This window comes from Bombyx mori, chromosome 12 (assembly GCF_030269925.1).
Source record: "Bombyx mori chromosome 12, ASM3026992v2".
NCBI lineage: Eukaryota > Metazoa > Arthropoda > Insecta > Lepidoptera > Bombycidae > Bombyx > Bombyx mori.
Window position 1 is genome coordinate 2850042 of NC_085118.1, and position 21519 is coordinate 2871560.

General features: G+C 38.5%; 2 protein-coding genes across 4 annotated transcripts in view; both read left to right on the forward strand.

Annotated features, from left to right (window-relative positions):
* LOC101739974 (histone acetyltransferase KAT7) overlaps positions 1-15815 on the forward strand; it is a 36694-nt gene extending 20879 nt beyond the window's left edge. For all 3 annotated transcript variants that reach the window (XM_038014399.2, XM_021350067.3, XM_038014400.2), the window contains exons 9-11: positions 12673-12766; positions 15136-15389; positions 15700-15815. In XM_038014399.2, the coding sequence (XP_037870327.1) occupies positions 12673-12766; positions 15136-15389; positions 15700-15807 (456 nt within the window). In that variant the 3' untranslated portion in view covers positions 15808-15815. The remainder of the gene's footprint in view (positions 1-12672; positions 12767-15135; positions 15390-15699) is intronic.
* A 234-nt stretch (positions 15816-16049) lies between these two features.
* Positions 16050-20075, forward strand: LOC101740105 (uncharacterized). The gene has a single exon (XM_012693243.4). The coding sequence runs from the start codon at positions 16456-16458 to the stop codon at positions 17911-17913; it is 1458 nt and encodes a 485-aa protein (XP_012548697.1). The 5' UTR covers positions 16050-16455; the 3' UTR covers positions 17914-20075.
* The last annotated feature ends 1444 nt before the right edge of the window (positions 20076-21519 follow it).

Genomic DNA, 21519 nt, shown 5'->3' on the forward strand with positions numbered 1-21519 from the left:
AATAAAAAAAAGTTTTAAATAAAGCAAAATAGTGGCTCACATTAATGAGTCGATCCTCTGTCTTCTCGTCATTAATTTCGGGAACGGTATGGAAAAGAATACCATAAAAAGTACAGTCGCGTACGCAAACATTAAAAACATAACAATTTACGAAAAAAAAAATTAAAAAAATGAAATAAAACTTATATCGAATTGAGTCAAAACTTTTTATTGTCGATCGAGAAATGAATTTAAGCCTTTTAAACTATCAAATAAATGATCAAATTGAAAAAAATATATTTATTTCTTACTTAATTCGAATACGCGTTCTATTAACAGAAACAATAGATTAAGACAGTGTCGTATCTTAAAAGCCATAAGCTAAAAAAAAACTGAAGCAAATACGCTGTTTTGATTAATTCAAATTTAAGTATATAATCTTTCTCGTATGTTTAGAAACATCACAGCTGTTTCTCTCTCTTAAACTGCCGACAAGAATATCCAGCCATACCAGCTATTTCAACAAACTCGACTATCACAAGACTTATTATTCAATCGTTATTCATAAACACAATAAATCCATAAATTAATTTATGGAATAGATAAATAGGATCATTCTGCAAACGAATTCTCATATAATAAAAATTCAATTAACTTGTAGAAAATAATACAGCAATATAAATACAATATTCAAGATCATATTCTGAGAATCGGCTTGAATATTAAATAAACCGAATCATATCAAAGTGCCTGACATTAGTTATATATAATATATATAAAACTTCACAAAAAGGAGACAACGTTCAAGATTTAATCCTTGAAGGAATAAGGAGGAGGGACTCGTCTCTCCCTTTCGTCAGTCGTCTAGACTCATCGATCGTAATAATACTGTAGACTGTAAAACTCACATCCGAATTTACGTACGGACAGTAAAACAACAGCTTTAGATGGTATCGTCAGCAGAACAGTTCAATATCAACAAACAACTATTATTAATGTCCTCGTGTTTCGAATACCAGGTTAACCGTCAAACTGTTTTGGTCGCGCAGTGCGCAGATCCAAAATATGTATATATCAGACATCACTAATATGGGAGAAATAAAGATGTAAATGTGAAAATTATTCGGAAGAATTTATTTGAAATTAATATATAAAAATATATCTTAAGTGCCATAAATGTTACCTGATCAGGCGACATTGCTTTTTCTGATAATGATTTGCTTTTTATAAATTTTTAAAAATATCGAATTAAATCTACGCAAATTTACTGAAGATAATTTGTCTATTAGATCGCCTTTGTTACGAGTAACAAACACGTTTTGTAATAGTGTTTGTTTTGCCGACGTTACGTTGCCAACGAATCGTTCGTCGACCCCGCACCCGCAGCCCCAGGTATTCCTGGGGAAATATGTTTCAATACGACTAGACAACGCCCAACGACAACGGCGTGGCCTGTTTCTGAAAAACTGATCAATATTTAGAACCTAGATTCTGAAGTCGTCGTGGCCTAAAGGATAAGATGTTCGGTGCATTCGTATCTAGCGATACAACGGTGTACCAATCCCGCAGGCGGGTAATATGTTCACGATTGACTTCCACGGTGAAGGAATAACATCGTATAATAAAAATCAAACCCGCAAAATTATAATTTGCGTAATTACTGGTGGTAGGACCTCATGTGAGTCCGCACGGGTAAGTACCACTACCCTGCCTATTTCTACCGTGAAGCAGTAATACGTTTCGGTTTGAAGGGTGGGGCAGCCGTTGGCAGGCATTACTGAGACCTTAAAACTTATATCTCAAGGTGGGTGGCTCATTTACGTTGTAGATGTTTATGGGCCAGTTACCACTTAACACCAGGTGGCTGTGAGCTCGTCCACCCATCTAAGCAATAAATAAAAAAGATTGAATGCATTGAATGCAAAAAATAATATAAGGTAGAAATAACAGCAGAGATATCAAAATATTGAAATTTGAAAACTTATTACAGCGTCACACACGAGGCTGCATTAGTTTTATTGTCAATGTAGCAAAAATATGTTACTTAAAAATTTTGTGTTGCAAATGGATGAGTCAAGAACTTTTGAACGATGCAGACAAGTCTACGACTACGGCTGACTATTCATGCGATGAATACGAATCTCTGACCACGAAGATATTAGTAGGCAGATTGCATCGATACTTGTAAAGCTTGTTTAGACATTCTCGTGAAGGCCATGTGAAGACATGACCTTCGCGATTAGAAATTGGCTGTCAATGTCGCAAATTTGTCGACAAGCCAGACTTCTGATCTAGGCTGAAGATTCCCATTCGCTATATGATGTATCGTACGCGCCATTTCAATCTTGGCTTAAAGTAATAATATAAGAAATGTTATCATATAGTCCCAACATTGTCTTCGTTCACTCCATGTGTAAGTAGGTACTTGTGTACAACTCCCTTTAGTGCTAATGCTTTGTTAAAAGCATAATAAAAAAAAGTTTAAGAAAATTGTATCGTATTCCTTAATCATGTTGTTACACGTCAAAATTAGATTTGATGAATTTAAAATTTAAACGCATCTGCAATGAGGGTAGTTTAGGAAAATCGAAACCGTAATGTGGCGAATGAGATCGTTGACCCTCGCGTCAGCTGATTGTTATTTCCTGATAATGGTATACGTTTAAAAATGATTTTATAAAAGTTGCTAGGAATTACCAGAACGAATTATGCTATGTGCTATGTATATTACTACATACTAGTGGTCCCGCAGTAGTCGAAATTCGACTATAATTAATTGGAATTATAAGTTTGAACATTAATATGGCTCTATTGTCAAAGTCTATTATAGTTCTATAATCACAGATTTCGCCAAGACTACACTATAGACAAATAATATTAAAGATGTTTATCTTTAATAACCTATATTTTTAATAACCTATTTAAATATTAACCTATTCTCAATTTGACCACAGTCTTTCAGAAATAACAAAGTTTTGACAATTAACAAAGAGTATATATATTGTTATATGTGTGTCAAATACACGGTAGTGTGTATAATGTTTTTTTATTGATTTAATGTATATTTAATGTATAATTTAAAAATAAAATTAGCATTCTGCACTCCTTGTCTATATTCTCTGTAAGTGTGAGAAATATCATAATCCTCCGTCCGCGCAATTTTCGTAAAAAGGGCTACAAAGTTTTTGCTTCACGTATTAATGTATAGATAATGCGTGCATTATTGTTCGGGAACATGTACCCATCGAAAGTAATGTATGAAATATTTGAATTCCTCTCCCCTCGTCTGGGTAGTGTAAATAAGCCGACTAGACGTCTAGCCAACGTGTGTTCGTGTGAACGACTCCCTACGATTCCACTGATCCAATTAACGAAAATATGTATTAAATAATTACACTTTTACGAATATGTTTCCTAGGATTTCGAGCACAAACTTGATTTTTCTTAGGTTATTTATTAGGTAATAGGAAGGGTGTGTACGAGGTCTTGAATTCAACAAGTGTACTTGTGATTTAAAACGGTTTTAATGACGAAATTATTTTTTGTAAATATAAAACAAAGAAATACACTAATTTCCCAAAAACTAAATTAAAATTAGTTTTTCTACTTTGTATTTGAATGTACTTTTAATGTTAATTTTCATCCAAATTCTGTTTGCTGGAAACGCCACACACTACCACCTGCTCACTGAGTTTCTCGCCGGATCTTCTCAGTGGGTCACGTTTCCGATCCGGTGGTAGATTCTGCGTAGCACTGCTCTTGCTAGGGCCATTGTTAGCACCACTCCGGTTTGAGCCCCGTGAGCTCACCTACACGTTAGGGTGAAGCTGATATAGCCTCTCAAGGCTATCAGCAAAGGTAGGAAAAAAAATCACCTAATCTAACTACCAGCTTAAAAGGAATATCAACGCAAATTTGCGTACGGTTAGATATCGTTCCACAATGGACCGTAACATCAAGGTTTTAAGATTAAGATCAATTACAAAGATCAGCACAAGCTTCCTTTTTAATAGGCTATTCTAGGCGTATTCATAAAAAAATCACATTACAATACTAAAAGCACCAAGCAAAGCAATACCACGCCGCTGTTGAGTACCGACAGAAGCGCCTTCAATAACACCAAAAGTCCATATAAATCATACCGGGCTTGTCATCAAAGTATTTATACATTTTATCAGAGTTACCTGAGCTAATCTTTAATCCAAATATAACAATCAGTAAAACGAAGCGACTGCCCCTACGTACAAAGCGTCGTGTCAAAAATGGTGGTTTACAAGAAAACGTTTAAAAGTTTCAAACTCATGTGTAATTAAATCATAAAAGTAACTTCTATCTTTTATTATTGATTTCAAGTATTCAATTTAGGCCGGTTCTAATGGTATAATAATTATTTATAATATCCTCGGTTTTCCCGGTAAAGTAATTAGACGACTGTGTCTACCAAAACGATGAAATAATAATAATATAATAATAATATTTTTTAAGACCGTATAAAAGTTCATGTAAAGATGACTGTATCTACAATTCTACATCAACAAATTCTTTTTATTTCTAAAAGTGGGCGTCTTATACGTGTATTTATCTTTTGAAATATTACTTATAAGATAAAATAAAATACATATGGCAATATGCGTATTGACAAATAGAAAATGATTATGAAATAAGAATAAAACGTGATTTTGGACATGACTCTTTATACGTGGGAACCGTCTAAAGCATCTCTCTATAAAAACATAAATGATGCTAGTGAAGTCTGATCGTTGTCTAGGCAACGCGTGCTAGAAGCCTCCGCGGGAACCAAAATAGAATGCGTTGGACGTTACAGAGGATCGATATTGTAACCGCTCTCGTTCAGTATCTGAACAACTTAATAGTGAAAATCGACACTTATGCTTCCCACGTAAGGTTTTACTTTTAATTTTATGACCATTCCTTTGCGGTTGAAGCAGTCCGTTTATGGAATGCACTACCCTTAAGCATCAAACAATCGTTCTCGCCGGAAATGTTCAAGTTCAGATTAAAATCGCACTACCTTGCACAATAATATGGCTCCTACGATGTAACTGTATAACTCGCTGCTTATTGTGTATTTACTTGCATATTTTTAATATTTATTTGAATTTAATCGTAAGTCTATCTTATATTGTATTTATTTTTCACATGTGTATATAAGTATATATTTGTATGTAAGTTTATTAAGGTATAGCACCGTCCATGCTAGTTTGCTTATTCCTCTCCCTGCAAGGTTGCCTGGAAGAGATCGCTTTCAGTGTAAGGCCGTCAATTTATGTCACCGTCTATTATTTGTGTTATACACTGTACATACTCTGTACATGTTTTTTTTTATTGCTTAAATGGGTGGACGTCCTCACAGCTCACCTGGTGTTAAGTGATTACTGGAGCCCATAGACATCTACAACGTAAATGCGCCACCCACCTTGAGATATAAGTTCTAAGGGTCTCAGTATAGTTACAACGGCTGCTCCACCCTTCAAACCGAAACGCATTACTGCTTCACGGCCGAAATAGGCAGGGCGGTGGTGCCCACCCGCGCGGACTCACAAGAGGTCCTACCACCAGTATGTGGTGTCAAATAAAGAGTTATATTATTATTATTATTAAAAAGGTCTGATCGCAACAAAAGACCCGATCTATTCGCGTTACCGCGTCTCGTGATTCTAAAAGGCCCGTCAAAGCATCGCCATAAATATTAGAGTCGCAAAATCAAAATACCAACAGTTAAAGAGTAAACAATAAACAAGAGTCACGACCCGCAACGAATGAACGATTGAGGTAGGAGACGAAAACACAGACATATGTCTAGACTACTACACCGGTCTAGACGCGATGAATGTCTTGCATTACCATTGTTAGGGCAGGCAAATTACCATGAGATGCAAAGATAAATCTTATAACGGTATTTTTATTTATAACCCTTGTAGATTCGTTGATAAATGTTTTGTTGGGTATCTAATCAACAATGTTCTGATTGATTGTAATCAACAATGCCTAGCCTTAAAACTTTCATATTCAACAATAGTAAGGCATTTGCTTTGTCTTTTTTTATTTATTGCTTAGTTGGGTGGACGAGCTCACAGCCCACGTGGTGTTAAGTGGTTACTGGAGCCCATAGACATCTACGACGTAAAAGCGCCACCTACCTTGAGATTTAAGTTCTAAGGTCTTAAGTATAGTTACAACGGCTGCCCCACCCTTCAAACCGAAACGCATTACTGCTTCACGGCAAAAATAGGCAGGGTGATGGTCTCACAAGAGGTCCTAACCGCCAGTAAAAAATTGTCTGATATTAAGGCCCACTAGACCTCTAACGCCATTAAATATTGTTTTAGAATAGTCACTCGATTCGTGAACTATATATAAACAAGCTCAGTCGTCTAGACAGCGTGGGAACAACCGCGCCGTGTAGGATGATATTGAACGAAGATTCGGGTCGTTCAGCGATAAATATTTTCATCAAAAAACCGTTTGCTATCTTCTATATATTAATACGTGAAGCAAAAACTTTGTAGCCCTTTTTACGAAAATTGCGCGGACGGAGGAGTATGAAATTTCCCACACTTATAGAGAATATAGAGAAGGAGTGCAGAATGATAATAGTTTTTTAAATTATGCATAAAAAATACATGAAATCAATAAATAAATAAATTACACTCTACAATTATTTGACACACACACGCATGCATACTATTTTTTTAATGTAAAACTTTTCTTATTGCTTAAAGTCTGTGATCTGGTGTTTGTCTTTATTAATATTTGTCTAAAGTGTTTTTTTGGCGAAGTCTATGAGTATAGAAGTATAATAGTCTTTAAAATAGAATCATAATAGTGTACAAACTTATAATTTAAATTAGTTATAGTCGTATATGGACTACCGAGGGACCACTAGTCTTTATAAAAATCAATGTGTTTATACGTATGTTTTCTATGCGTTCTTAAATCATTAATCGGATTGTGATGAAACTTGGTACAGTCGTTGTATGTATTTTGCCTTTCAAACAAAGAAAGGGGGCGTGCCAGTAGTTTAAAAAAATCGTCATTTTTAGTACAACTAGAGGTCCCGCAGTAGTCGAAATTCGACTATAATTAATTGGAATTGTAAGTTTATACACTATTATGATTGTATTTTATACTTCTATAATCACAAATTTCGTCAAGACTACACTATTAAAAATATTAACAAAGACAAACAATATTTAATCTATTCTCAATTAGACAACAGACGTCAAGAACAAAAGTTTGACAATAAATAGTATGCATGCGTGTGTGCGTCAAATACATGGTATGTAGTGTGTGTACTGTTTTCTTTATTGATTTAATGTATCTTTTATGCATTATTTAAAAAAAATTATTAGTATTGTGCACTTCTTCTCTATATTCTCTATAAGTGTGGAAAAGGGGACGGCCCATTTCAGGCCCAAAGTGGACAATAGATTAGAGAAAAAATACTTAGTGCATTAATTTTGTCATAAATAAATATGCATTTACTTTCTTCCAAATAAGCGCCACTACAGTTTACAATAAGTAGTTTAAAAAAAGTAACTCTATTGAAAAAAACAAGAATTTTATTTTTGCGGGAAAAATATTGCCAACTTCAAAACCTTTTACGTATTAAGTAAACATTTTAAGTATATAAAAAAACATATAAATAAATCATTTTAAATATTATCATTAATCAATCGATTTTAATCGATTTTAAGCACATAAAATAACATCAAAGACATACCCATTGCACTTTAACTTGTTACTATACTTGAGACCTTAGAACTTATATCTCAAGGTGGGTGGCGCATTTACGTTGTAGATGTTTGTGGGCTCCAGTAACCACTTAACACCAGGGTGGCTGTGAGATCGTCCACCCATCTAAGCAATAAAAAAAAACTTAACTTGTATTGTTATTTAAATATGTACAACTAAAACAAAAACATAAAAAATAAAATATAATGTGTACTCGTAAAAAAAAGATTAAGAAATAAATCCAATATCGGTTATTTAAAAAAATCATCGATATATGAATTTCATGTAATTATTTTTCTTTATACTGACAACACTGATTTTAATCTGACTGCCTGACTGACACTTCGCTTGCTGCTTGTGCTTGCGTTCAAAATGGATGTGTTTTGATTTTTCTTCGATTTATTTTGCTTTTATCAATAACGTTTCATACTACGGCTGAAAACCATTGTGTGAATTGTGGTTTTAACCTGACCGAGATTTAAAACCGTGTATATGCTCTCCTGTGCTATTTTTAGATGATTTACTAATTGTGTATGAAGATGAAGAAAATATAGAATAATATAGATATTTAAAGAAGTATGTGTGTTTTTTATACCCTAATAACTTTTAATAAATTAAATTGGATAAAAATACATTAGGAACATCTTAAACATTAAAAAAAGAAAAGTTCTTGAGGTATTTATATAGAAAATTAACCTCAAAACGAGTTTTTTATTTTTATTATATTTTTTATAATAGTGGCGTCAATTTCAATATATTTTTTAGATATCTAATACATTTAAGAATTTGAATCAGTCCATTTTTATAGTAATAGTTGATGTCCACCTTGGGCCTAGCACACTATGGAGAGTGGGCATTCCCCTTTCATACTCCTCCGTCCGCGCAATTTTCGTAAAAAGGGATACAAAGTTTTTGCTTCACGTATTAATACATAGATACAATTAACGATGCATCACATTCGAGCGTGACCGAGTTTCACTAGTGTATTATAAAACAAAAGCTTCAGCCCACGACAAACGACAGCTCGCCTTACATAGGTTATGCACATCGACGCTTGAAAAGCAAACGTGACTAAGCGACAATGCGTGAACTTTACAGTAGACTAATTTAAAGTTGAAATACCTGAAAAAAAATATATTTTAACGAATCTAGCTGTAGGATTGAAATGATTTTAATAGACCTAGAAATATATTTTTTTTTTGCGCATCGAATATGGTTATTGCCTATCATTTATGTACAAAGCAGTTATTGTCGCTTAGTCACGTTTGCCTTTCAAGCGTCGATATGTTTGTGAGAAACATTCTTATACACGAGTGATTTGGAAACTTTTTACAATATCAAAAGATAAACAAGGCGCTGTTGGTTAATTTTATTGTTTATCGTAATAATGCCTTTAGCAATCCAAACACCGTTTTATACGATGGGATCCTGAAGAAAAATTGAATATGCAATGCAGTGCAAAATTTAAAATATTAACTTTTGAGATATATTTTAGTGTTAATTAGCAATTGAAAATTACTGGAATTATTATAAAATGGGTGTAGGTAAGCCTCAAAACTATATGTATATGAAAAAACGTATTTGACAAAATATGCGACATGTGCCCTTTTCGAAATTGCATATTCAATTGTAGGCCTGGTTTCCGTAGGGGCATCATCCTACACAGATTTTTCTAAGGCTGCCGCCGCTTGGGCGTGATAAAATCGGACCCCTCCCAAGATTTTCTCTTGATTTCGAACAAAAAAAAAAACAGAAATCGCGAGGCACGAGGTCGGAGCTATATATCGACAATCCCAATTCCTAGAATTCCACTTTGTTGAGTGTGCTCACGTGTTGTCCTAGTACAAAAGCATCGTCGCGAAACTCAAGAACATTTTTCAAAATAGCTGGAAATCAAATATTAGACAACGCTCAAAAGAGACCACTGGTGATAGCACGTCTTGTGAATTCGCACGGGTAGGTACCACCACCCTGCCTATTTCTGCCGTGAAGCAGTAATGCGTTTCGGTCTGAAGGGTTTTTACCGTCGCCCATGGACTTCAGCAATACCAGGGGCAGAGCCAAGCCGCTGCCTACCGAGCCAAGCCGCTGCCTACCGCTCACCTACCTCACCTACCTCATCTATTTGTCGCGCACGTACTTAATGCAAATTTAAGACTTATACGGTTTTCTCATGGATACCATTATCAGAATTGGACTACATTGAAATGGGACCACAAGGGAAGCTACTTTCTAATATAAAAAAAATCATCAAAATCGATTAACCCAGTCAAAAGTTATGAGGTAACAAACATAAAAAAAAACGTAGTAGAATTGAGAACCTCCTCCTTTTTTGAATTCGGTTAATTAGCCGTCAGAAATGGGCAGGATGGCTCACAACACGCCCTACCTATTTAAAGTCAGAGGGGGTTTCGTATATTTAACGTTTCAGGAAGTCAGAAATCACCACCCCCCTCCCCCAACCGCTCCCAGGTCATCGACCTGATGCTGCAGACTGCGCCCTCCATTCGTCTGGAATTAGGTTCTTAACCTCAGTTTAAATGTGCATTGTTATGTCTCGTTTTGAACAGTATAATGATGGAGAGCTTATTTATAAGCTATTCGATTGATAATAAATTGCTGATCTAAGCGACATTATAATAACTCAATAAATATAGGTTGATTGATCAATTACTTTTATTGTTTTTGAGGAGTATTTTTTTCTTGGTTCCTCATTAGTTAGCGCCATCCTGCCATATTTTAAAGAGAATAAAAATCATATCCCAAATTCGAATTCCTAATCCTGTAACCAATGAGGCGATTAATAAAATATTTCCACGGTGTCGTGTAGTCTCGTGTATTGTAATAAAATAAAAACAAATATAATTTTCAAGGAACGCTAAAAATGACACAAGAAATAAGAAATATTTCAACTCTAACGAAACTGTTATAATAATGCCGAAAACAAAAAAAAAACAATACCTGCTCATCGAAACCAGGCAACCAGAAATGCACGCTCTATTTAATTTAGAAATCTAAACGCCTCATACTGGGAACATCGCGTTAATATCGAACGCGTCGTAACGTTCGCGTGTTGATGCGCGCCGTGGAATTCCAACGATCACGGAAACGCTGCTCTCTACTTCGACATATTTACAGTCATTAAAAGGAATCTTATATATCTTAATAACGAGTATATTAAGTATTTAACGGCCGTCTGGTGTAGTGGTAAGTGACATGGTCACTACACAAGGGGGTCGCGGGTTCGAATCCCGCCAAGGGAAGATATTTGTATGATAAATATATATCTATTTTCCAGGGTTACGGATGTATATTAAATATATGTATGTGTATAATAAAAATCTTACATTTATTTACGTTATCTGGTACCTGTAACACAAGTTCTTTACGAACTTATCACGGGACCAGTCAACGTGGCGTGATTGTTAGTAAAAAAATATTTATTATTTATTAATACGTGAAGCGAAAACTTTGCAGCCCTTATTGGTGGTAGGACCTCTTGTGAGTCCGCTCGGGTAGGTACCACCACCCTGCCTATTTCTGCCGTGAAGCAGTAATGCGTTTCGGTTTGGAGGGTGGGGCAGCCGTTGTAACTATACTTGAGACCTTAGAACTTATATCTCGAGGTGGGTGGCGCATTTACGTTGTAGATGTCTATGGGCTCCAGTAACCACTTATACCAGGTGGGCTGTGAGCTTGTCCACCCATCTAAGCAATAAAAAAAGCCTTTTTTACCAAAATTGCGCGAACGGAGGACTAGAAATATCCCACCCTTATCGAGAATATAGAGGAGTGCAGAACGCTAATATGTTACCACGAATGAGTATTTGACTTACACACGCATGCTCTTTTGTTTATTGTAAAAATTTTGTTATTGTTTAGGATCTGTGGGCAAATTGAGAATATATTAATATTGTTTGTCTTTAATATTATTTGTCTATAGTGTAGTCTCGGCGAAATCTGTGATTATAGAAGTATAATAAATAGCCTTTGACAATAGAACCATAATAATATTCAAACTTATAATTAGAATTAATTATAGTCGAATTTCGACTACTGGGGTACCACTAGTTAAAAGGAATTAGACAGGACATTGCGATCGAATTAAAAAGGCATCATGTGATTCTTCAGTGTAGACACGTCTTCAACAATTCAGTTGAAGTTTTGACCTGAAATCTCAAGGAGGGCCGTGCGGCATTTCGATTCCCGCGTGGGCACTTAACACCGAGTGGGCTTTGAGTTCGTCTACCCTTGTAATTAAGTGGGTAGACGATACAATGAAATCTACCCGCGCGTCTCAAAATAGCACTAATAATTACTGTCAAATTCAATGCTTTGAAAATTTAATAGATTTTTGAAGTGAAAACTTCTTTAGAATCGTTGTGATTTGAAACCGGATGCAACGGAAAAAACGACAGGTAAGAGACACAAATACAAAAATGTGTAGGATGAAGCCAGCAAAGAATGAGACAGAAATATACATACTATTTAATACAGCGCCATCTGTGAGATTTTTTAATACTAACGTGTGTATGAAAGCTCTTGTAGTGAATTTTAATTTAGGATTATACGTGAAATTAAAATATCAATTCACAGAGGGCGCTACCTTACAATTATTTACTAATGACAAAATTTTACATATACTTAAGACGTTTAGGATAATTGTATTTTAATTTTGGAAGGTTTCACTTCTACCACGTGTGAATTGCACACATGTAATTTTTTTTAATTTTTTTTATTGCTTAGGCCTTAGATGAATGTACGAGCTCACAGCCCACCTGGTGTTAAGTGGTTACTGGAGCCCATAGACATCTACAACGTAAATGCGCCACCCACCTTGAGATATAAGTTCTAAGGTCTCAAGTATACTAGAACTATACTAGAATGTTCTAGCAAGACAAATAAAGTAAAAAATTGAACATTAATAATTTGTTACAGGAAAAGAATTCGTTCCTGAATTACAACGTGTCGTGTATCTTGACGCTACCGCCGTATCAAAGGCAAGGCTATGGCAGATTATTGATCGACTTCAGTGAGTATTTCTACTACATATATATAATTTGTAAGGTGTCTCTTGACCGACATTAAAATGACTTAGGCACAATCTGGATTTTAAAGTTTGGGAAAATACCATTTAATGTGTCGTCAAAACCTTCAGGGTCTACAAGTATGGTATTCGTACCCTTATTTCATTTGGAGCTTAGCTCGTTTAATCCTATCCATATTTGCAAAAAGCTAGTTTTGTTTCTTAGTCCTTAGACCCGTCCTATCCTGCTTTCATTGGACTTTTTTATTTTTTTTATTGCTTAGATGGGTGGACGAGCTCACAGCCCACGTGGTGTAAAGTGGTTACTGGAGCCCATGTACATCTACAACGTAAATGCGCCACCCACCTTGAGATATAAGTTCTAAGATCTCAGTATAGTTACAACGGCTGCCCCACCCTTCAAGCCGAAACGCATTACTGCTTCACGGCAGAAATAGGCAGGGTGGTGGTACCTACCCGCGCGGACTCACAAAAGGTCCTACCACCATACCACAAGTTTGTAAGCTCGCACGAATGGGTACAATTAGTCTGTGTATTTCTGGAACAGTAGGGCAGTTTATATACAATAGACCTGAAAGCTTATCCTCTTATCTCAAAGGCGATTGGAAGCATTTATTCTGTGGTGATATGTATGGTTTTGGGTAACCCCTTCACACCAGTGTGCTTAGCGCGAGTTTTTTAACGTCCTCGATAGCGTAAAAGTTAACTCAAATTTGTATGTAGTTCGAACAGCGCCCTTAGCGGCAAACGAAGGCAAACGTTCCAACTCCATACAAGTTTGAGTTAACTTTTACGCTATCGAGAACGTTAAAATAAATAAATAAATATTTAATAACAATCACGCCACGTTAACTGGTCCCGTGCTAAGTTCGTAAAGAACTTGTGTTACAGGTACCAGATAACGGAAATAAATGTAAGATTTTTATTATACACGTACATATATTTAATATACATCCATAACCCTGGAAAAGACATTTATATTTATCATACAAATATCTTCCCTTGGCGGGATTCGAACCCGCGACCCCCTTGTGTAGTGACCATGTCACTTACCACTACACCAGACGGTCGTTAAAGACGAAAAAGACCGAAAAAGACTCGCACTCAGCGCACAGGTCGGCGGCGAGGTCGTACACTAAAATCTAATACAATAAAAAATGCCGAAAACAAATAGACTAATCACAGGCCGGTAAGTAAAAATTTACAATTCACTCGCACGTCATCTGTGCGGTCAAATCGTGACCCTCCAAAGGGCTGGGGTGTGTGTCGTTCCCCCGGGGGCGTTGACCCCGATCGATGCACTGCAGTATAGATCGGACCGCCGTCTAGACATCCCCGCCCCCACGACGGGACCTAACCCACGAAATATTGGCGTGAGGCGCTTCCGACGGGGGAGAAAACGTGGTTATTGTTAAACGTGTATCAGTTATAAGTGCTTCTGTACGGTTTAATTAGTGCTTATATAATTTAACTGGCGATCGCTCGACGATCGAAATTCCGTAAACATAGATAATATACATAAATTAATTATAGATAAGCAACTCAAGCATTCAACAAAAATGTTTATGGGCATCGGCCACTAGATGGCGTCGCTTCGATTAGTTTCTCATTGCTCCTGTAGATGGCAGTAACATATTACCTATCCTATATTCTATTTTTAATGAAGGATTTTGAGAATTTTCCGATACCACAAATTGATAAAATTTAATCAATTTGTCTATAACAAATAAAGATTGTATTTTTTTTTTCTGTGTTTAGTTATACAATAACTAACTATAAACATATAAGTGTAGGGGCATCCGCTACAAGATGTCGCTAGTTTCCTAAATAAAAATATCTAATTTTGTCTTAAAGTATCACAGTTTCATGCTCCGCAGTTTCATGCTCCTAACCGTAAACTCCAACGCCTCAAGATATAGATTCGTTTCTATTAATAATTTTAAATTTTTTTATTGATAATACTAAATCTCACTAAAAGATTTTGAACAGTTTTTTTTAAAAAAAAAAATACAATTATAAAATTCTTGGCACCCTCTGGTATAATAACTTTGAACGACGACTATCGATGAACGACATTTTGTCGGGCAAGCACTAAGTAGCTTCCTGCGTTCTTCATTTATCTTTCTTTACAAGTTACCCATACACATTTTATTGCTAACATGGACGAATATCGCTCGAGAACTAAAATCGATATTGTTACTGTAATAAGGTAAACTACCAAATAATTTACATTTGTTTAAAAAGACGAATGTTCTGTTTTCAGTAAATCCGAGTGTCAATACTTATAATAGTATAGTTTACCCTACTAGTGCATTTATTGCTTAAATGACGTTTAAATATTATTCAATTACTAGGTTACCTACTGACTAAGGTAGAAGGTAAGGTGGGCTCCCCGGAAACTCCACTCTCCGATCTCGGCCTGATCTCCTACCGGTCGTACTGGAAGGAAGCTTTGCTGAAGAGACTGTGTAGCGCTTCGGGGTCCACGCTATGTATCCGAGATCTGAGCAAAGACTTGGCTATAGCATCGTCGGATATAGTTTCCACGCTGCAGGAGCGAGGGCTCATGAAATATTGGAAGGGCAAGCATATTGTCCTAAAGAAACAGGTTAGTTTAGTTATAAAGTTTTTTTTTTATTGCTTAGATGGGTGGACGAGCTCACAGCCCCCCTGGTGTTAAGTAGTTACTGGAGCCCATAGACATCTACAACGTAAATGCGCCACCCACCTTGAGATATAAGTTCTAAGGTCTCAGTATAGTTACAACGACTGCCCAACCCTTCAAACCGAAACGCATTACTGCTTCACGGAAGAAATAGGCAGGGTGGTGGTACCTACCCGCGCGGACTCACAGGAGGTCCTACCACCAGTAAAAAATTAGAGTGGTTCCGTATATGACGTGTTGTGTCGCGACGCAGGAGGTGCTGGAGGAGGCGATGCGGCGGGCGGGGCGCGCGCGGTGCGTGGAGCCGGCGTGCCTGCGCTGGTGGGCGGGCGGCGGCGGGGGCGGCGGGGCGGCGCGCTGACGGCGGCCGCGGCCCGGCAGCAGCGCGGCGCGGGCGCTGCTCTAGGGCGCGCTGGGCCCGCAGCTCCGCCGCTTGTCGCGTGCGGCGCTGCGTCTGCCCTTCCGCCATCGCTCCTGCGCCAACTGCCGCACGCACACGCACAGCTTCCGGGAAATCGCCAAACTCATATACAAACTTATCGACGGGGAATACCTGCCCTGCGCCGACGCCGACGCCCTCATAGAATCGTTACAAGACTTATTCGACAAAGTGATACAGCGGCACCGTCGCGGCCTCGAGCTCCGCGCCGCTCGCAGCGCCGCCGACGACGCGGCCGCTGAAAACGTTAATTCGACTTCGACGCAACAAATCTCGACTACGAAATCGCCAGGACCGGGGACGAGTCCGACTCCGGCGCCCGGCTGCTCGAGTCCGCAGCCCTCGTGTTCCACCAGCAGGCCGCCGAACTCCGAGCGACAACCGTCGTGCTCTAGTGCGAAGCCGACGTGCTCGTCAGATGTACTAGCAGACTTTACTTTACCACTGGCACCGTCTAGCACGGAGTCTCCGTTCTCGACTCCTCGACAGACGCGCTCCAACACGCAACTGTCGAGTTCGAAGGAATTACCGACGGGTTCAACACTGTCACTTCCGTGTTCTCTCTCGCAAATGCTGTCCACAATTTCACGTTCGAGTAGCGCGAGTGACTCCTTAGCGCGGGCGACCTCGCGCTCGGCCAGCCTGAACTCCCTCACGACGCTGTCGAGTCGGCGCTCGGAGACGACGCGGTCGCGCTCGGAGTGCACGGGGTCACGCTCAAGGTCGCAGTCGACAAGCTCGAGTCAGCCCTCACCTTGCTTCACTCCACGCTCGCCGAGCGCTAGTTCACTATCAGCATGCATGAGTCCACATTCGCCATGCTCTAGCCCAGAACCGAAGAGCTCAAAGCCCCAATCAAGGTGTTCCAGTCCGAAGCCAACTTGCTCGAGTCCAGAATTAGTGTGGACAGTTCCGCTACCAACTTGCATAACGCCGCCGGCACACTTGAACCTACCGCCGCCTTACTCGAAACTATTACCGGCAAACTCAGATCCACCACCAGCAAACAGGAGTCCACCAGCAGAAAACTCAGATCCATTACCGTTAAACTCGGAACCATTACCAGCTGACCCGAATCCATTGACAACAAACTCCAATCTAATACCGGAAAATTCGAACAAACCGTCAGCGTCTGGATCCACAGAGACTCAACCGGCACCAGCGAGCTTGGAAACGCCGACTGTTTCATCAAATGTGCCTACAGTTTCGACGACTACCCGAGCAACGTGCTCTCAATCATCTCCAAAATCGACTAGTACTTTTTCAACCACAGCCTCTGCATCCACGTCCGAACCCTACGTAACGTTGGCCACATCTCCCATATACTGCGATACGCCGCCAGGCTCCTGCAGTGCAGTCACAGAACCCTCCGACGACACGCCTCCGATATCCCAAACACCCCCATTATCCTCTAATGCCCCTATCGCATCCAAAACACAACCGTTGCCTTCGAAAACCCTCCCCGCACTGTACAACGCGCGTGCAGTGTCGTATTACGCGCCCCCAGTGTTTTACAACCGAACCCCGTCGTCTTTCAAATCGTCACACGGATATTCCAGTACGTCTCAAGTGTCGACCAAGAAAACCGCGGTGTCTTCGAAGACACCTTCGGCAACATCAAGTACAACCCGAATTGGTTCATACACCGCAGCGGCGTGTTCTTATACGCCATCAGCCAATTCGAACACATTGTCGAATCCTATACGTCAAAGGAACTACCCAATTCCACCACCGGACTACTCGAGTCCTCCACCGGGCTGCCGAGTGAGTGTCTTGGGTACTTCGGGCTCGGACAACCAGAGCGCGACACCGGCTCGCTCGACCCAGCCATTGCCATGTCCGGTGCCGCCGCCCGACTACTCGGTGCCGCCGCCGACGTACCCAGCCATCCGGATATCCGGGTCACGGCCGCCGCGCCCCGGCCAACCCGGGTACGCGAGGCCGACGGTTCGACCGTTCAGAATGAATTTCGGCTCGCGAACAAGGACCGGATTCAAACAGTTTTACCCGAGATTTCCAAAATACTGATTCGAAAGGAGATATTTGATTTTCTCGAACCGTCTACCGAATTGTGACTAGTTTTTATGAAATGCGATTTTCCAATGACTGTTCAGTGTGTGCAAGACTTGAGAACAAACAATATGTGTTAGTGTATTTGTTTATAGTATTTTCGTGCGTGTAATATGCAATCAGGCAATATGCGAATGAACAATAACGGTTCTGTGGCCATAATATTTATTATGAGCTGTAATATAAATAAATGTATACAAAATATATAAATAAACTATTTTTATTCATGTTTAAAATACATACATCCATGAATAAATAAAAATATATAATCGATTCTGTAAAATTAGAGATGCTCCATATTTAATCTATTAGAACGGTGAAATTTGTTTTGTATTAATTTGTGTGTAAATGTTTCGTGGACGTGGTTAAGCAAAACGGAACCATTGAATTGTTGGAAGTTTAAATGATGATTTTCTTGTAGAAAATGTTATGTGTTGTCAGAGTTAAAATGCTAATTTTTAAAGTTGTTCACAACGAAATTAGCTGTCTCAAATGAGACGTTTATATTGTTAACATTTTTTTCATGGATGTGTTTTGCATAGCCCCATCCATATATTGCTTTATCGTTTTAAATAGAGCAATATAATCAATCAAATATATTATTCCAGTTTTTAATTAATCATAAAGCAAAGTGTAAATAACAATTACTGCAAACTAACAAGAACGGTTCGAATCATTTCAAAATGCGCATGACCCAGCGGTTATAAATGCGTACTTCGGAAACTACGGGGTCGCGACTTCCAGACTGGGCATGCTTAAATGTGTTTTTAATTGATTTACAAAAGAAAAAAAAATACGTAACATGACACATAAAATTCGCTAGTGCTCACAGTTGGCACTAGACGGCAGCCGTTCCACATTGAATTGGCATTGTTAATGGCATCGGCAACATGAGGCGGTTAACAACAGGCAGACAGAGGTCTGCCAGGGTAGGGTGAGAAGCGTCGGGAGTTATATTTGTGAGTTTTGTAGAGATTGTGTATTGTTATGATACATTTGTGCTGAGTTGTGTTCCATCAGAGGGCGGGAGACTGGCAGTGAACTTGGCATTGTTGATGTCATTAGCTGGTCGTGTTTTAATTTTATTTAGAACTAATCATTAGCGACTCGAGTCGTTTGTAAATTTTCTGTTTTGAATTGAATTCGGAATGTGAAAATAATAAAATTAATGTTATTTTTATTTTTATTTAATCGAAAAAGTGAATTGATGAATTTCGAAATGTTTTTATAAAAACCATTTTGCAGTAAATAAAATGTAAGTAGTTCAATTTGTAAATAATAATAATATTTAAGCTAAGAATTTTTGTAATAAGGGATTTATATTTTTTAGTACTTCAGCTGTAATTGGGATAAGGTTTTAATTATGATTATTATTATTACTTTAATCGCTATTTTGAGCCAGAGAGTGTCCTGGCTGGTTTGAAGCTCGGTAAGTGCCACTGTGACGTCACGTGGCTGCTCACGAATGCTCACGGCTGGGAGGTCTCCTGGCAACGGTAAGTTGAGGATTCCATTGCGTGTCTGATCATTAGTCCTTTTCTAACGCGACCGTTAGAACGAGACAGAGGATTTTTTCCGACATAGTTGCCGTGGTATTTGTAGCCAGGATATCTCTATATATCAAGGATATATGTGTACATCCTTGGAGTTTTCTGTAATATACTATAATATATTAAACTAAAACATTGTATCTCAACTTTTTACGCTTCATTAAATGTAAAAAAAAAAACATATATATATATATCAATCTGCAAACTGTTTCTCAAAGTTTCTGACTGTCACCTATAATAAATTCCACATAAAAATATGTATGCTACAATTTTGGGTGTCTTTAAAAGTGGAATATTTTGTTATTCTTATCCAGCCCGATTCTAATATAACGCGTTATATTCGGTTTCACAGCCGACATAATGATCCATAGAAATGACATTCAGGAATGTGTTTCTGACGATTCAGTAGCCATTCATTTGAAATATAAAAATATGAATAAAACTTTATGTTTGTAATGTAAATACAAGATTCACGAGCTTCTAATCTTCAGTGTATGATATAAATAATTTACTCTGTTCTTATTGAAACAAAAAAAAATTTGAAAAATAAATTTGGTTCGGAAAAATGTATTCGGATTTTCATTTACTATTTTTATAATAATAATAATAATAATTACTGGGAAAAAATTAAGCACAGTCGTTCGGCCCTAATTTAGGTTTCCCTGTGTTATGGACACCAAAGACTGATAAACATACTTCTATACATTTAAACATATACGTATATAGATACCCTCTCATCGTGGCCGCCGGCAACTACATTCCCGATCCTGCGGACCGAATGGTGAACAGTCGACGTCGCCCAAAACACTTCCTTTCGGATCCTCCCGATCCACTAACGGTGCTTTTAGGGACCTCAAGCACCGGTCATCGTTCTCGTCGAACCCGTCGCTTGCGACGAAGGGCTCGACGAGTAAATTAACCCGCAGACACAGCCCACTGAGTTTCTTTCCGGATCTTCTCAGTGGGTCGCGTTTCCGATCCGGTGGTAGATTCTGCGAAGCACGACTCTTGCTAGGGTTCATGTTAGCAACAACGTCAGGTTTGAGCCCCGTGAGCTCACCTACTCGCCCGGTGACGCTGATATGGTCTCTGAAGATCATCAGCTTAGGTAGGATTAACAATATATAGATAATAAACACCCAGACACAGAGCAAACGAATCTGTTCATCGCACAACGTAGGAATCGAACCCACGACCCTCAGCGCAATAGTCAGAGCCGCTAACTATTGCGCCAACGAGTCAGTCAAAAAAAATAGTCAGCCAATAATCGTTTACGTAATGTTTATGCACGATATATACGAGGAAGATCGCCTATGAGGTGGACTGACTCTTGTGTCTCGCGACTCGCGAAATCCACCTTCTGAGCCCGCTCGGGTAGGTACCATCATCCTGCCTATTTCTGCCGTGAAACAGCAATGCGTTTCGCTTCGAAGGGCGGGGCAGCCGTTATATTGTAAAAATGAGACTTAGAACTCGTGACTCAAGGTGGGTGGCGGCATTTACGTTGCTGATGTCTTTGAGCTCCTATAACACTTAGCGCCAGGTGCCCCGTGAGCGCATCTACCGATCTAAGTAAACAAAAGACAATAGCTTGGTTAAAAAAAATTTAGTATGCTATGCTGCGGATACTTACTTGTTTGCATCTTTTCTTTATTAACAGCATGGCAACCTGCTTGTTGCGATGTCATGATGATTGTATCCAGTGTCTAGTTTATAAAATATTTAATTGGTTGGAATGAAATGAAGTCAATTTATCTGAAATTATAATAAATCTAGATGAGATTAATTAAATTAAATGAGACATGATGAGACGAACTGAAATAATATCCCAGTAAAATGGTCAGCGTACTTTTTGAAGGCATCTGAAAAGCCAAGTAGAGGGACAATGGACATTGCTTCATTTTACACAAACACTATACAGTTACAGTAGATTGGAGGGAATAGGGACTAGAGGTAGAATAGGGACAAATCTGGGATGTCACAATACTTTCGTTGAGTTCTTCGATTTAACTTT

Bases quoted from the DNA above. Each gene is read 5' to 3' on its own strand.
- LOC101740105 (XM_012693243.4), top strand. From the start codon at position 16,456: ATGCTGTCCACAATTTCACGTTCGAGTAGCGCGAGTGACTCCTTAGCG.